The sequence below is a fragment of the Lampetra planeri genome, chromosome 3 (assembly GCF_965212315.1).
Source record: "Lampetra planeri chromosome 3, kcLamPlan1.2.h2, whole genome shotgun sequence".
NCBI lineage: Eukaryota > Metazoa > Chordata > Hyperoartia > Petromyzontiformes > Petromyzontidae > Lampetra > Lampetra planeri.
Genome location: NC_136109.1, coordinates 29,678,516 through 29,695,582, shown reverse-complemented (window position 1 = coordinate 29,695,582; position 17,067 = coordinate 29,678,516). Strand labels below are relative to the sequence as shown.

The following is a 17,067-nucleotide window of genomic DNA, read 5'->3' as shown; positions in this document are numbered from 1 at the left end:
GCGCGCGCGTGCGCGTTGATGTCGGTGCCTCCCACGGGGCTCGGCGGCGCTCTGCCCACCCGCCTGCCGGCGGTGCGGCGGCCCGCGTTAGTCGGCGAGCACCAGCTTGGCGACGCTCTCGCGCAGCTCGGTGAGCTCGGAGATCTTGCCATCGAGAACGCCCAGGACATCGCGCAGGCGCTCGCCCTGCTCCAGCTGCTGGGCCCGAGCGGCGCCCACGGCCTCCTCCAGCTCGGCTACACGTGCCGCCAGCCCCTCGGCCCGCTCCTCCGTCTCCTGCACGGGGGAGAGGGCCACTCGTTAGGGCCGCAGGCCGCAGCGCTCCACCCGCGTGCTCCGCTCCACCATTCCACCACGCACTCCGCCGCTCTTCACGTCACGCTCCACTCAATCCTCCGCCACACGCTACCCCGCGTGTTCCACTCGACACGACAACGCTCCACTCGCACGTGGCCCCGTGAACGCACCGCAAGAAAATGCACGCGTACATGAGAACGCACGGACGCACCTTGAGCTGGCGGGAGGCGGCGTCCCTCTGCGCCTCCACCTGCTGCACCACCTCTTGCTGCAGCTTCAGCCTCTCCACCTCCTACACGCGCAGCGACGCACATTTACACACGGCGACGCGCGCACTCGCGCAGAAACGCACGCACGTGCGTCCACACTCCGGCGTCCCGCTCACTCCCCCTCACCTCTTCCCTCTCGTGCAGCGTCGCCTCCAGCAGCTCCACACGCTGCGCCAGCTCCGAGTTTCTCTCCGCCGCGGCGCCGCTCTCCCCCGTCTCGCTCTCCAGCTCCAACACCTGGGGGGGGGGGGGGTGAGCGGGTAGTGGGAGGGCGGGGTAAAGCGGACGAGGGGGGGCCGGGCAGGCGTGGGGAGTGAGTGCGCGAACACGCAGCACAGACACGTGAAGCACTGCCAGAGCTCCCCTCGGCTTGCCCGCGAGTGCCTCCCCCCACCGCCGCCCCCCTCCCCTCCCCCGTGTCCCCACCCTCTGCCGCAGGTGCTCCGCCTCCCCCTGCAGTGCGTGGAGCTGCTGCTTCCCCGCGTCGGCGCTGGCGGTCGCCTCGGTGAGCGCCGCCGACAGCCGCGAGTTGCTGCTCTTCAGCGCCTGCAGCTCCACCTCCCACTTCTTGCCGTTGGCGGAGCTGAGCGGCGAGAACAACAACAACAACTTAACTTTTATATACGACGCCTTTCCAGGTCAATTATACAGCTCGCCCCTCGCTCGCCCCTCGCTCGCCCCTCTCCTCCCCCTCACCTTTGGGCGAGCGCCACCTTGAGTCGCTCGTTCTCGTAGGAGAGCTGGGCCTCCACGGGGACGCCCTGCGTCACCTTCTCGTCGTCTGTGCCGTTGTAGGCGGGGGGCTGCCCGGGGGTGCCGGGGGTGCCGGGGGTCCCGGGGGGCCCCGCGGGCCCCGTGGCCCCAGGGGGCCCAGGCGTGCCCGTCGGGTGCTGGGGCGGCTGCTGCTGCTGCTGCTGCTGCTGGCTCGCCGAGTCGCTGCTGCTCGACTCCTGCGTGGGGGCGACCGCGCCGGCGTTCGTGTTACAACAACCGCACCGCGACCGCGCCACAACCGCGACCGCGCCACCACTCTTCTCCCTCCAAGTCCCACCGCCGCAACGTGTCGGCTGCTCGGATTTTCTCTCCCCGCGAGCTTCTGCTCCGTGCCTCTTCTCTCCGAGCAACTCGCCGTCCTCGCGCCACCGCATCCTCTCGCCTTCCGCCCGCTCGGTCTCCCCTCCTCCTGCCCTGCACCGGTGGCATCTCCACAGCCCTTGCCATCGTGCCGTTTGTGCTGAAAAGTGACATCAGGGGTCTGTCGTGCATTTGGGTTCGTGACCTGGAGGGTTCGTGACCTGGAGGGGTCATGGGTTCGTGACCTGGAGGGGTCATGGGTTCGTGACCTGGAGGGGTCGTGACCTTGAGGGTTCGTGACCTGGAGGGGTCATGGGTTCGTGACCTGGAGGGGTCATGGGTTCGTGACCTGGAGGGGTCGTGACCTTGAGGGTTCGTGACCTGGAGGGGTCATGGGTTCGTGACCTGGAGGGGTCATGGGTTCGTGACCTGGAGGGGTCGTGACCTTGAGGGTTCGTGACCTGGAGGGGTCATGGGTTCGTGACCTGGAGGGGTCATGGGTTCGTGACCTGGAGGGGTCATGACCTTGAGGGTTCGTGACCTGGAGGGGTCATGGGTTCGTGACCTGGAGGGGTCATGGGTTCGTGACCTGGAGGGGTCGTGACCTTGAGGGTTCGTGACCTGGAGGGGTCATGGGTTCGTGACCTGGAGGGGTCATGGGTTCGTGACCTGGAGGGTGGACATACCTGTGAGTGGTTGCTGGACGTCTCCACCTTTTCCTGCGACTTCTCTCTCGCCGTGCGCGCTGCCTCCTTCACCTCCTGGAACTTCTCCGCAAACTGTGGAGAGGGGGGGGGAGCAGCACAGTCCATACACAAAGACAAATATCTCCCTATAGCCTCAACAGGCTGTGCGAGAAAGTGCTGTTAGTCGGCAAGGTGCACAAGGATGTGGGTGGCCAACACCACGCCCAGCCACCTTTGTCTGACGTTTTACACACTGCACCAGGTACTAAGTTAAGGACACGAGGAGGAGGAGGCGGAGGAGTCGGGGCACCTTGGTGAGATGCTGCTCGGATGAGAAGCCCAGGCCGTAGACCGTGTTGGCACGGCTGTCTGCCCACTGCCCAAACTTCTGTGACGTCTTGGTGAACGCCATGTTTGGCGTCACCGTGCTGTTGATGATCACCTGGGCACCAGAAAATGGGGGAGGGGGGGGCATGAGAGAGGGAAGTTGGAGGGGCAGTCGACACCATCACACACAGTCGGTGCGGCCAGGGCCGGGAATGTGAAGTGGCTGGGGCCCAGCGTCGCTGTCGTGCCTCAGCTCACAAGAATGTCCACCGCTTTTTTTTCTCACTCCTGTTGCCCCCTCCCCACTCCACTCACCCCGCTCCCCTCCTCGGCAGAACTGGGCCGGCGTCCAGTGAAAGCAATGAGCGCCTCGGATTCGTAACCAACAACCCCTCCCCCGCCGCCACCACCACCACGACCAACAACGCTCCTCACCGCCCTGTCCACCACCACCGAGCACGTTCCGTAGCGTGCCCACACGCCTGCAAGAATCCAACCGCAACAACCTCCCAACTCCTCACCACTACCAGCATCCTCGGCCTCACAATGTGACCACCACCACCACCACCACGCGCTCGCCTGGTCCTGCAACAACATCCCAACCCCCATTACTACGACTCCTCATCCCCAGCTCGCCGCTACCTCCCACGCTGCGTGGCCCCCACTCGTCTTGCCTGCCCTAGCACTGTACACGCGTTGCGTTGCGAGCCAGGAAGCTCGGAAGGCAGCGTCCGAGGAAGCAGCTGCAGCCGGCGGAGCTGTCGGTCGGCAAGATGGCCCCTCCGGTGGGGCGGGGGGCGGCGGCCCCCTCGGGCCCCTGGCGGCCCCCGCCGCTCACCTTGGTGCCGTCCATGCTGATGATGCGGTAGGCGTTGCGGGCCGAGTCGTAGTAGTAGGACACGGCGACCGCCTGCTTGCTCGCCGGGACCCAGTTCTTCTTGGTGGCCGGGTCGATCTGGAACACGTGCGCCTTCGTGCTGAAGATTGGCTGCTCCCTGCAGGGGAGGGCGGGGGGGGGTTGGAGGGTCAGGGGTCAGGGTGACTGACGGTTCCAGTTGATCTCCATCTACAAATTACCTCCATAGCCATCCTTGAACAAGTCCCTTCTACCATCACCACCACCATTATCCTCACTGTCACCACCGTTATCATCGGCACTGCCATCACCACAACCATCATCGCAACCACAACCACCACAGCCATCACCACCGTCACCACCTCCCACAGCACCATCACCATCACCACCACCACCGAGCTATGCCAGCACTCGGCCCGCGCAGTCGTGTTTGTACCACGGCTGCCGTTCCCCACCGCCACGAGACCCTGGCACCCCACGGCCTGAATTGCCACCCAATTCCACCCAGCTGGTGCACAACACCCCCCCCCCACTCTCCGTGCTGCCAGCGCTCGGTTCGCTAGTGAGCGTGTGTGGATCACATCCGGCGACACACACACACCTGTGAAATCACTAATTGTGAATAATTACTCATACTAATTGGGAACTTTAGGCCAGCAAGCCCCTCACAGAATCATTCACGCTCTATTTCGTGTGTCTCTATATTGGCAACATTAAGCAAATGTTTTCATTTTACATCCAAGGAATCCAGAGTGCCCGAAGTAAACGCAGGCGTACAAGAAAAGACAGCTCAGAATCCTACTTGCTGTGTTGCCCCCCCCCCTCACCCAAGTAGCACCAGCTCCCTACCCTGCGTGTGGGAATGCCACTTTGCCATAACTCTCATCCCCGCGTGATCCATCAACTCCACCTCCATGCCACTGCTTGTGTGTGCCACCATACACTGCAGTAGGGAGGTGGCTTCGAAACACACACATAGCTGCTGCACACACACAGCTGCTGCACACACACCTGCACACACACAGCTGCCGCACACACACAGCTGCTGCACACACACCTGCTGCTGGTGCAGGAAGCCGGCACCCCGCGCAGCAGCACATGGCACGTGTACACGGGGGCGGCGCCTGTCGCCACGCCGTGCGAGGGCCGTGCGCACGCCGTGCACGCCGTGGCCACGGCAATGGCGGCGGTGCCGGCACCGGGGCAGAGGAGACGGCGTCACCGGCACGTGGACACGGCCCACGTGCGCACACAGCACCCTCCACCGAATGCGAGCGTGTGGCAATCTGAGAGTGTGTGGCAATCTGAGATTGTGTGGCTATCTGAGAGTGTGGCTATGAGAGTGTGGCTGTGTGAGTGTGTGGCTATGAGTGTGTGGCTATCTGAGATTGTGTGGCTATGTGAGATTGTGTGGCTATGTGAATGTGGCTATCTGAGAGTGAGTGGCTATGAAAGTGAGTGGCTATGTGAGTGTGTGGCTATGAGAGTGAGTGGCTATGAGAGAGTGGCAATCTGAGAGTGTGGCTATGTGAGTGTGGCTATCTGAGTGTGGCTATGTGAGTGTGTGGCTATGAGAGTGTGTGGCTATCTGAGAGTGTGTGGCTATCTGAGATTGTGTGGCTATGTGAGTGAGTGGCTATGAGAGTGTGTGGCTATGAGATTGTGTGGCTATCTGAGAGTGTGTGGCTATGAGAGAGTGGGTGGCTATCTGAGATTGTGTGGCTATGAGAGTGAGTGGCTATGAGAGTGTGTGGCTATCTGAGAGTGTGTGGCTATCTGAGAGTGTGTGGCTATCTGAGATTGTGTGGCTATGTGAGTGAGTGGCTATGAGAGTGTGTGGCTATGAGATTGTGTGGCTATCTGAGACTGTGTGGCTATGAGAGTGAGTGGCTATGAGAGTGTGTGGCTATCTGAGAGTGTGTGGCTATGTGAGTGTGGCTATCTGAGTGTGTGTGGCTATGTGAGTGTGGCTATGTAAGTGTGGCTATGTGAGTGTGTGGCTATGAGTGTGTGGCTATGAGTGTGTGGCTATGTGAGTGTGTGGCTATGTGAGTGTGGCTATGTGAGTGTGGCTATGTGAGTGTGTGGCTATGAGAGTGTGTGGCTATCTGAGTGTGGCTATGTGAGTGTGGCTATGTGAGTGTGTGTGGCTATGTGAGTGTGGCTATCTGAGTGTGTGTGGCTATGTAAGTGTGGCTATGTGAGTGTGTGGCTATGAGTGTGTGGCTATGTGAGTGTGTGGCTATGAGTGTGTGGCTATGTGAGTGTGTGGCTATGTGAGTGTGGCTATGTGAGTGTGGCTATGAGAGTGTGGCTATGAGAGTGTGTGGCTATCTGAGTGTGGCTATCTGAGATTGTGTGTGGCCGAGAGCAGCTGAATGTACGTGGCAATCTGAGTGTGTGTGTGGCTATCAGAGGTTGTGTGGCTATCTGAGTGAGTGGCTATGTGTGTGTGGCTATCAGAGTTTGTGGTTGCCTGTGTGTGGCTGAGCATGTGTTTATTTGTTTGTGAGTGTTGTGTATGATTGTCTATATGATTGCGAGTGGCTGTGTGTGCTAAGCGTATGTGCGTGTGTGTACAGTATATATGCCTGTGTTTCTCTCTGTAGTAATGACTTCTCTGTTTCTCTCTCTTCCCTCTCTTTCTCTGCCAACACAATCGGCCTCTGTCTCTCTCCTCTCCCCAGAGCTTCGGCATTCACGTCTAAAATAACACCCCCCTTTCAGTGCCGCGCGCTCACGTGTGCGACTGCGTGCGTTTGTCCGCGCGTCGGAGTCTGTGTGAGAATGAGCGTGTGCGTGTACATGCGTGAGTGATGGTGGGAGCGCGTGTGTGCCAGCAAGTGTGACTGATTTTGACCAAGTGTGCGCGGGCCAGTGTGTGAGCGCGCATGCGAGTATGCAAGTGCGTGTGTGTGTCTGTGAAGTGGAGAGCGTTGGCTTAGTGGTTAGCGCACTGCACTACAAACCCGGCCATCTGAATTGTATTTCCGGCCTGGCCGGCATCAGTGGTGAATATTTTAACTAGAACTGGGCCTCCCCTAGGTCAGTTCCGCCTTAAATGAACCGGCGGATGGGTCTGGTGCTGGCTACACCATCCCCTTGTGCGCCGTGCTGGGCATAGTAGGTGCTCGCTAACAGCACTTGGCCGAACAGTCTGCGTTGGCTATATGGAGGATCTTTGTCTTCATGTGTGTGCCTGTGATTCCCCCACCTGTCCCGGAGTGTCGCGACTGCACATGACAGCCGCCCTCCTCCTCGCCCAAATCGCCCATAAACCCCATGCCTCTAATGCCACCCAAACCCCGACTCCGGCTGCCACACAGCCGCCACTGTGCTCCTCCCGAGAAACTCGCACAGTGCGCAGGGTGGCAGCCTCCAACAGCTGCCCTCGTTAAGCAACAACAACGCACAGCCGACACATCCTTCGCGCAGACAATGCAGCACACAGCCAACACATCCTCCACATCAACAACACAGCACGTAGCCAACACATCCTCCACGTAGCCAACACATCCTTCACATTGACAGCGCAGCACATAGTCGACACATATAGCCCAAACGCATTCATATAGCCAAACAAGCACCGCGCATACCACACATAGCCAGATCATTAGTGCATGTGGTGTTTGCGCCATTCTCATAGCACGAAGCTATCACGCAGGCACCATGCTTCACAGGCAGTCTGCTGCAGTTACACAGAAGGGGGCGCTGTTGCTATGTTTAATCCCAACTGAGTCATCTGCAGTGTAAATGTTCTCATTTGGACCATGACACCAGCACACAACGGCCTGCTACTCTTTTCGAATGGCGTCACCCGCAGTAATAACCAGGGCGGCCTGCTGGATTCAAACCACGAACCTTTGCAGCCAGCGGCGAATGCGCTGTGGCTGGACAATGTCACGGCCAAACACACACAGCAGCACACACACACACAGCACACACACACACAGCACTCACACACAGCAGCACACACATACACACATCACTCACACACACAGCACACACAGCACACACACAGCACTCACACAGCACTCACACAGCACTCACACAGCACACACACAGCACACACAGCAGCACTCACACACACAGCACCCACACACACAGCACTCACACACACAGCACTCACACACACAGCACTCACACACACACAGCACTCACACACACACAGCACGCACACACACACAGCACTCACACACACACAGCACTCACACACACACAGCAATCACACACACACACAGCACTCACACACACAGCACTCACACACACACACAGCACTCACACACACACAGCACTCACACACACAGCACTCACACACACAACACTCACACACACACACAGCACTCACACACACACACAGCACACACGCACAGCACACACACACAGCACTCACACACACACGGCACTCACACACACAGCACTCACACACACACATAGCACTCACACACACAGCACTCACACACACAGCACTCACACAACACACACACACAGAACTCACACACACACACACAGAACTCACACACACACACAGCACTCACACACACACAGTACCCACACACACAGCACCCACACACACAGCACCCACACACACACAGCACCCACACAGCACTCACACACACAGCACTCACACACACAGCACTCACACACCTGGCATTCACACACACACAGCACCCACACACAGCACCCACACATACAGCACTCACACAGCACTCACACACACAGCACTCTCACAGCACTCACACACACACACAGCACTCACACACACACACACAGCACTCTCACACACACACAGCACTCACACACACAGCACTCACACACACAGCACTCACACACACAGCAACTCACACACCTGGCATTCACACACACACACAGCACTCACACACACAGCACTCACACACACAGCACTCACACACAGCACCCACACACACAGCACTCACACAGCACTCACACACACACACACAGCACTCACACACCTGGCATTCACACACACACATCACTCACACACAGCACACACACAGCACACACACAGCACTCACACACACACAGCACTCACACACAGCACTCACACACAGCACACACACACAGCACTCACACACACACAGCACTCACACACAGCACTCAAGCACTCACACACAGCACACACACAGCACTCACACACACACAGCACTCACACACACAGCACCCACACACACAGCACACACACACACACAGCACTCACACACACAGCACTCACACACGCAGCACTCACACACGCAGCACACACACACACAGCACTCACACACACACACAGCACTCACACACACACACAGCACTCACACACACACACAGCACTCACACACAGCACACACACACAGCACACACACACAGCACTCACACACAGACACAGCACTCACACACGCAGCACACACACACACAGCACCCACACATACAGCACACACACACAGCATTCTTACACATAGCACTCACACACACAGCACTCACACACACACAGTACGCAGCACTCACACACACAGCACGCAGCACTCACACACACAGCACTCACACACACACACACAGCACGCAGCACTCGCACACACAGAACTCACACACACAGAACTCACACACACACAGCACGCAGCACTCACACACACAGAACTCACACACACAGAACTCACACACACAGCACTCACGCACACACACACAGCACTCACACACACACACAGCACTCACACACACAGCACCCTCACACACAGCACTCACACACACAGCACTCACACACACAGCACTCACACACACAGCACACACCACACACAGCACTCAAACACACACACAGCACTCAAACACACAGCACTCACACACACACACACAGCACTCACACACACACAGCACTCACACACACACACAGCACTCACGCACACACACACAGCACACACACACACACAGCACTCACACACACAGCACTCACACACACACACAGCACTCACACACACAGCACTCACACACACACACACAGCACTCACACACACACACAGCACTCACACGCACACACAGCACTCACACACACAGCACTCACACACACACAGCACCCTCACACACAGCACTCACACACACAGCACTCACACACACAGCACTCACACACACAGCACTCACACACACAGCACTCACACACACAGCACTCACATACACACACACAGCACCCACACACAGCAGCACCCAGACACAGTAGCACGTTGTGTTTATTGCTCTACACATTTCTATTCGCGTGTAAACCAGTAACCGGTTTCTTTCAATGCTGTTACCAGTTACACACAAAAAAAATATTTTAGCCACCCTAGTGCATGCATCACCCCACTGACACCACACCGCACACTGGCACACACCACCACCACTTCCTCCGACACCACACTACTCACACCACTCCACAAGGACAGGGTTCGGAAGCGTCGCCATGGCTGGTGAGATGCGTTGCCTCCGCCATGGATGACGGCGCTTGGCAATTACAGCCGGGCCCTGGCACCGTGCGCCAGCCCCCGCTGCTGCGGCAATCACAGGCCCTGGCTGCGCTCTCCTCCTCACACCAATCCTGTCTCCCCTTGCGGTTGTTGTGGACGAGAGGCCCAGGTGGCTCAGGGAGGTGAATTAAGCGTGGGGCGGTGATCAACTCTGCAAGCAGCCCCGAGTCAGTGGGGACATTTCCACATTCATATGGCAGGGACCAATGTCTCAATTGCATAGAGCTGGAGCTCTCAATAGTGCATTTCTACGTATTGTTATGGTTCTTGAACACAGGCCCAAAGGCCAAAACGTCCAGGAGCCAGTAACAAATATCACCAACAAAGTTGTGATGGAGAAGAGATCCCACATCTCTTGAACTGAACAAGGTTGCAAATTCTTGGGGAAAAAAGACGATGGGAAGAAATTCAAAAAGTGCGAGTAAAGAAGCAGAAAGTGAGCTGCGTTGTTGCGAGCTGCGTTGTGGTGGTTAAACATGGCGTGGATGAGAGGCGGCAGTCTGGTGTACAGCCGGGAAGGGTTCATAGGAGAGAAGACAGCCAGTCGGCAGCCCCCTCTCCACATCGCGGGCGCTGCGCTGTGGCTGTGCGGAGGGCGCTATTAGAGACGCCTATTGACGTAGACCCGTGCTATTCTCTTCCAGGGTCTTTCCTGCACTCGATGATGCAAGACTCTGCCGTCCATAACCACGGTTCTTCGTTCGGATGGCGCAGTTCCGTTATATCTTAAATTTGGAGAGTAGTTCCGTTATAATTTGTGGAAAAACCCACACGGTGTTAAACAGCATTTTTGAATGATCATCAAACATTTTACAAAGTTGGGTGCACGATTTATAATCCCATCCCATGTAATTATCTTTTTAAGAACGTGACCTCAATTCATCACACATCCAACAAATAATCACGCGGAAGGCCACTGCCACCTTTCGTGGGCACCCTTAATGTAAGGGTGACGCCCGTGCTGGCCACGTATGGATTTAATCGAGGATTTTGCGCAGTCAGCTCCGTGCGGAGGGCGCACCGAGCCCCGTGCGCTTAAGGGGCGGGTGGCCTGGGCCCTTCCACGCTCTCCCTGATGATCGCTTGGAGAGATGGGGCCCAGCAAACAGCGCATCCAGGGGACGGCCCTCTCCTCCTGCTGCTGCTCGCCCTCCCCTCCCCTCGCATTCACCGACAGTATGCGTCCTCCACACATGCTGGAATCAGCAATCCCCAAAAATACCACACTTATAAATACCGCTGCGACCACGTGCTGCCGCACGGCCAGCGTGAGGTTGAGCGGAGCGGGCAGGATGGCGCACGGGGCTCTCGCTGGGTCCAGCGACACGAGCAGCCAGGGCTAGCAGGGCTCGTCCGGGGCTAGCAGGGCTTCTCCGGGGCAAGCGCTGCCCCCGATCCATGAGATGGGGGGAGGCGGCCACGAGACAACACAAGATGTGTGCTCAGCTGCACCGGCGTGCGCCCCTCACCCATACCCCAGGAATTAACTTTTCCTCAAAGATGGGCCACGTGTGCACGCCACACACACTCAGCCACTTAAAACGTAGGGCCATGTTTACACGGTGCTGTGTACACGATGTTCACTCGCTGGAGATCGGTGCAATGCTACAGCCCCCTTGGCTGCCCCTCTTCAGCTGCCCCTTCAGCTGCCCCTGCACAACCTCTGCCGTGCCATATTTTATGGCCCATGGGCGCGAGGCACTGGGTGTAACGAGGTCTGGAAATGTTGCTGTGACAGAGGCCAGAGATGTCCCCTGGTGAACGCATTCCAGTGCGTGAGCCGTATTGTCTGGAACTTTCCTTTATAGAATTTTCCTTTGGTTTTTGGCTGCATTTTCGGTTCCTTGGAGCCATCGTGCTGGCTGAGCTCTGGTGAAGGTTCACACCCACTGCTCTTGGGTCAGCATACAATCACCCACGAATTGTGGAGGTGTTTTTTTGGCTTCCTATGTAATAACTGTTTTAAACAAATTAACGTCAGACTAGAGAACAACTATTCGCCAGACCAATCTGATGATGATCACGGACCATGTGCTCACTCATTGTCAAGGCCAATTCAAAGAAGAGCTGCATCTTTGCTCAAATGAACAACACTCACCTCTGCCCTGGGCCCACTGAGGTGTGCAAGGAATTCTGTCAGGGCAAAGGGGGGCAATTGCCAAGGGCCTCACTCAAAATATGGCCCCACAAATGCATTGGCTTCTGGACGGTGGAATAAAAGGGCCCCCACCAGGTGGAATTCTGCCCCCGACCTCCAGGAATCTCTGGGTGGCCCTGTAAGTTAGTACCGTCGCATGGTGACACTAGCGCATCGCCAACGGCTCCATGGGAATTGTGGCTTCTCAGAAAGCGGTTCTCATATGATCAACCTCGTATGGACGATTGGTTAAGTGGACCTTTGACTAGGTTGAACTTGCAGCCTTCAGACTGTGAGTTGCGCGCTGGGTAACCCTGCAGTAGGACCTTAACTCTACCCAACACCCTCATGCACCACCACCCTCTCACAAACAACGCAACCCCCCATCTCCCTTCCTCATCATCACCACGCCACAATATCATGACACATTTCCCAGTAATGGTTATTCAAACATCAAATGCTATTTAATGTATTAATTATGTTGGCTGCAGGGTTATTTTTTGACCGTTGGCTTTTCTTCCAAGCGTAACACATTTTAACCCCAGCGCCTGCCCAAGGCAGAAGTTAGGGGCACAGGCCATGCGGTCCACATCACCACCACCTTGGACTTGTATTCAATATGTACTGACCAATGTTTGTGTGGCCCAACAGTTACAGCCACATAACACTGCCCCGCCCACCCCTCTCAATGGGATGGTGTGAACGTAGTTCTAGAAGCGCCTCCATCTCCCCCGCAAAGCAGTTTTGTCGATAGACTGTTCACAAGGCTCCCACCACCTCCTCTTAGCCCCTTTGTGCCCCCCCCCCCCCCCAAAGTGTCCTGCCTGCTACACAAACCTCCCCAAGACCCCTTTGCCTTCTCACACCCCCACATGCAACGCTATGCTCGGCCTTCATTCTCAAGTCCACCATTATTCTACCGATGACCGCAGCCTCCCAATGACCTGCAGACCCCAGTCTGCTATTGCCTCCCCCAGTCCCTCAAGGCCCTAATAGGCCAAGGCCCCCCACTCTCCCATGTCCTCCCGTCTCTGCAGCTCTGCCGTGCCCCTTTCCCCTGGCCACAACCCCGTCTCTGCCCCCCCTCCTCTCATCTCTGGACCCCCACGTCTCTCGCCGCGGGGTTCATTTGATTTTTTTTTCCCGCGGCGCCGCATTCCTGGGTTCACGAGATGCTGCGCGTCAAGAGCGCGGGAGGCCCCGGGGGGGGGGGTCCCTCTGGGGGGGGGGTCCCTCTGGGGGGGGGGGTAGGGGCCGCGCTCCCTGGGGCCCCGGGTACCCGCGCCCCCAGCGGGGGGCGAGGGGGTCCTCTTGATGGGGCTCTGCGTGACACGGACTGCTGCCGCTTCGCTTGTCCACCGACCCGAGCGGGGCCCGCGACTCGGGGCGTGGGGGGGGGGGTCCAGGGTCCCCGACAGGGGACGGGGCACTAAGCGGGAGAAGAAGCAAGAGACCCCCCCCCCACCCCCGAGAGAGGCAGCGGGCCCCGTGTCGCAGCGATGGGCGAGCGAATCCCGGACCCAGCGGCGACGGGGAGGGAGACCCGCACAGGGGCCCGACCTCGAGACCCCGGGACCCCGATCCTTGGGCCCCCTCCCCGAGCCCCTCTCGGGGCCCCGTGGAGAAGGCGAATAACGGGACCCGCGCGAGCGCGGCGGCGGCGCGGGGTGAGGGGTGAGGAGGGAGCGGGAGTCGCACTCACCCCATGGCGGCGGCAGCGAGGCCCGGGCGGGCGGGACGAGGAGGGAGCAAGGGGACGAGCGAGGGGACGAGGAGGGACGAGCGAGGGGATGAGGAGGGACGCGCAGTCGGGGTCCCCGGGGCCCCCGCTGCTCCCGCCGCCTCCGCACAGCGGACCCCGAGCGTGACGTCACGCGACGTGCTGCGTCATCACGCAGCGGCGGCACCGAGTGCGTCGTCGCGCACGCGTGCGTCCTGACGCCACCCAGTTGGTTTGGCGACGTCATTGCATAGCGCGTGACGTCATCGTCGCGTTATCGCGTCCGTGACGTTTTGAAGTCGGGTTGTACGTGACGTCAACGATTTAATTGCGTCACCGCTACGCGGCACGCACATGGCGAATGGAGCCGTGACGCCACTGGTAAAAACATCACGCCCATTTTAAATGACATGACGTCACGGCGTGACGTCATGCGTCGCCGCGCTCCTGCCTCAGGATGTCCTGGCCCCGCCACGGGAATGTGAGTGACGTCCACTTTCAAAGACTACGAGCCCCCCCCCCCCCCAGGTATTCGCGCAAGTCGGGAGGCGAGTGTGGATAGTGGGGGGGGCCCCTCCCCATGCCTCCCCCCCACGCCGCCTCGACCCGGGCCCTGCGCCGCTGCGCCCCTCGCGGTGTCGCCTCCGACTCGTTCGGCGCGCAGCACGGGAGGGGGCGCTGCGGCCTCACAGTGCTGGGGGTGATGATGGTGGACTTGGTGATGGTGGACTTGGTGGTGGTGGTGGTGGCTGTAGAGGGGCCCTGGTGTGAGTGGTTGTCATGGTTACTGGGACTGGGATTTCACGAGAACCGCGTGTTTCAGCTCCTCCTGCCTCTGCTGCTGCTGTGGAGCAGTCAGTGGCTTTCTGTCACGGGATATTCCGCCACCAAATACCCGCACAGGCATGCACGCTGCAAGGGAGTTGGCGTGTTTCCTGCAAACGACAACCACACGCATCCCTATTTACCAAGACTCCAACGATGTTACCTCGCCGCAGGCTCAAGTCTCGACCCCATCCCTTGTGGGATCGCGCTGCTGCTGCCGCCGCTGTCACCATCCCAGAATCCCACCCAGATCCGCAAGGACGCCGCTGGCGAACAGTGGAACAACGCGGCCGTCCAGAGTGAACCCCTCAAAGGAGATCCAAACATCACCGCACCAAATCGTGGCTTTGACATTCCTCCTCTAAGCCACCGGTGGAACCATCGACCGCATCAGAACATCAACAGGGCCCCACGGTGACAAGATGTTAACTCCCTCGCCTGGTACACAAGAGGGCCTGGGTTCGACCCCGACCCTGACGCCTGCATTTTTGGAGGTTGCGTGTTCTCTCCGTGGTTGCGTCGATTTTTCTCCGGGTCCTCCAGTTTTTCCCTGCACATTTAGAATCGTGCGTTTAGAGTATTTGCCGACTCAAAATGTCAACATGATAAGCCACTTCATTGAGCTAGCATTTGTGGCTGGGTCGCTTCTGAAAAAGAGCTACTGTATATAGCTCAGTGGGGCTTAACTGGTAACATAGTAAACACACAGGGCAATGCGCACACCTTCATGGATGGAATAGTAAAGACAAAGCCACAGCAATGCGATTCTGGCCATGCAGCCCAAACGACGGGCCACATAGTGAACCACTGTAGTAGTCTGCGCTCCATCGACTTAAGAGGGACAGCGCAAAGACACGAACTCTCTCTCCCTCTGCTGAAGTCCTCTCGCCGTGGCCAGGAACCCCCTCGACATTGCTGTCATGCGCAAGAATAGAACAGTGGCCCCATGTCCTCAGTTCCAGACACCCTGTGTCCCTCTCTGTACCCCCCCACCTCCTCCACCTCTGTCACAGCCCTGGAGCCTCCAGTCCCCTTCTGTACCCCCGGATCTCACCGGCAGGGGTCGCACTGCACCAGCCGCCTCTGCCTGACCCTGGCGCGGTCTGAGTTTTGATATCATGACTCCAGATGGCTCAGTGAGGCCACAGCAAAGCCCACCTACTCAGACACAAACACAGCAAAGGCACCACTACTCTCTGTATAGCGGCTTAATACGATTTGGATTCATACAGCGTCTTTGTGTAACTGCGTCCACTTTATTCTGTGTTTGTCTGTCCCTTTGCATATTTGTGAATCTGTGTTTATGAGCGTGGGTATTTGTGGATCTGTCGTGTGTGTCTCCCCGGGGATCTCGGTATGTCATCTGTGTAAACACCGCTGCACGGCCTTTAGGCGGCAGGCAGGCGCGTACAAGTGCTGTAAGCGAGCACCCATGATGTCCGTCGCACGAAGGAGTGGGTGATGATTAAACACCGCACCAAGTACTCAGCCTAAATCAACGTAGGGGAGGCATATAACCGGTTCATATAGAGGATTCGTCACCCGTGTTAGCCGTGAGCGGGAATAAAACTCGTGTCGCCGGGTTCGTAGCGCAGCGCCCTAACCACACTCACTCACTCCACGTGCCAAGCGAGTCAATGAAAGCGTTGAGTCAGAGGACGGCGACCCACAGCCCTGCCCTGTCTACCACTCCAAGCACCACAGCAACACATGGCCACTCACAATCACAAACAGCGCGCTCACCGCTGCACTACCTCTCCCCATCAACAGCCACACACAACGGCGCCATTCGCCATTAAGTTGCGGTGACGTCAACACGGCGTTTGTGCCAGGCTATGTGCACCTTGAAGCCACGTGAAGTTCCGAAGGATCGCTGTTAGGAGGCCACGGGGCATACCCAGGTGCTCGTATTCACTGACTGAGATGATTGGCAGATGCACCATCTGTGCCTCCTACTCTGCCAACTTGCTGGATTTTATTCGTACGACGCTCCGCTCGTTGTTGTGAGCGTCGCTCCTCGACTTTCCGCTATTGTTGAAGGGCGACAGCCTCCAGCTTCCAAGGAGCGTCCTTACCGAGCCATATCTTTCAAACATCTGTGAGCTCCTCGCACAATCCAGTCTGGTTAAACCCAGGGTGGGTCATAGGCAGGCCAGCATGAATGTTTCAAACCAGCGCAGATGGTCCTTTAAAAGGGCTCTACGTTTGCAAGCATAAGACACAGATTCACATGGAGCGGTAGTCCAGGTAACTTCCACAAAACGTGACCCAGCTGATGTTTAAATTCATAGTGCCACTCGACTGATTCGGAGTGAGACCTCCGCTGCCTATCCATAGCTGGTCATAAGCACACTGCCCAGGTGTGGAAACTTCCCCACTCTCTCC

At 58.0% G+C, this 17,067-nt stretch overlaps 1 protein-coding gene and 1 long non-coding RNA gene across 2 annotated transcripts; one reads left to right on the top strand and one right to left on the bottom strand.

Annotated features, from left to right (window-relative positions):
* On the bottom strand, positions 1–14,042 carry LOC144717248 (homer protein homolog 1-like). The gene is made up of 9 exons (XM_078592655.1): positions 13,840–14,042; positions 3,492–3,648; positions 2,637–2,768; positions 2,327–2,419; positions 1,263–1,516; positions 993–1,149; positions 693–803; positions 509–589; positions 1–276 (listed from the first exon to the last, which is right to left on the bottom strand). The coding sequence occupies exons 1-9, from the start codon at positions 13,842–13,844 to the stop codon at positions 88–90; spliced, it is 1,179 nt and encodes a 392-aa protein (XP_078448781.1). The 5' UTR covers positions 13,845–14,042; the 3' UTR covers positions 1–87.
* Positions 14,043–14,142: 100 nt separating this feature from the next.
* On the top strand, positions 14,143–15,914 carry LOC144717249 (uncharacterized). The gene is made up of 2 exons (XR_013585062.1): positions 14,143–14,338; positions 14,856–15,914. It is a non-coding gene; the product is annotated as an uncharacterized LOC144717249 (long non-coding RNA).
* The last annotated feature ends 1,153 nt before the right edge of the window (positions 15,915–17,067 follow it).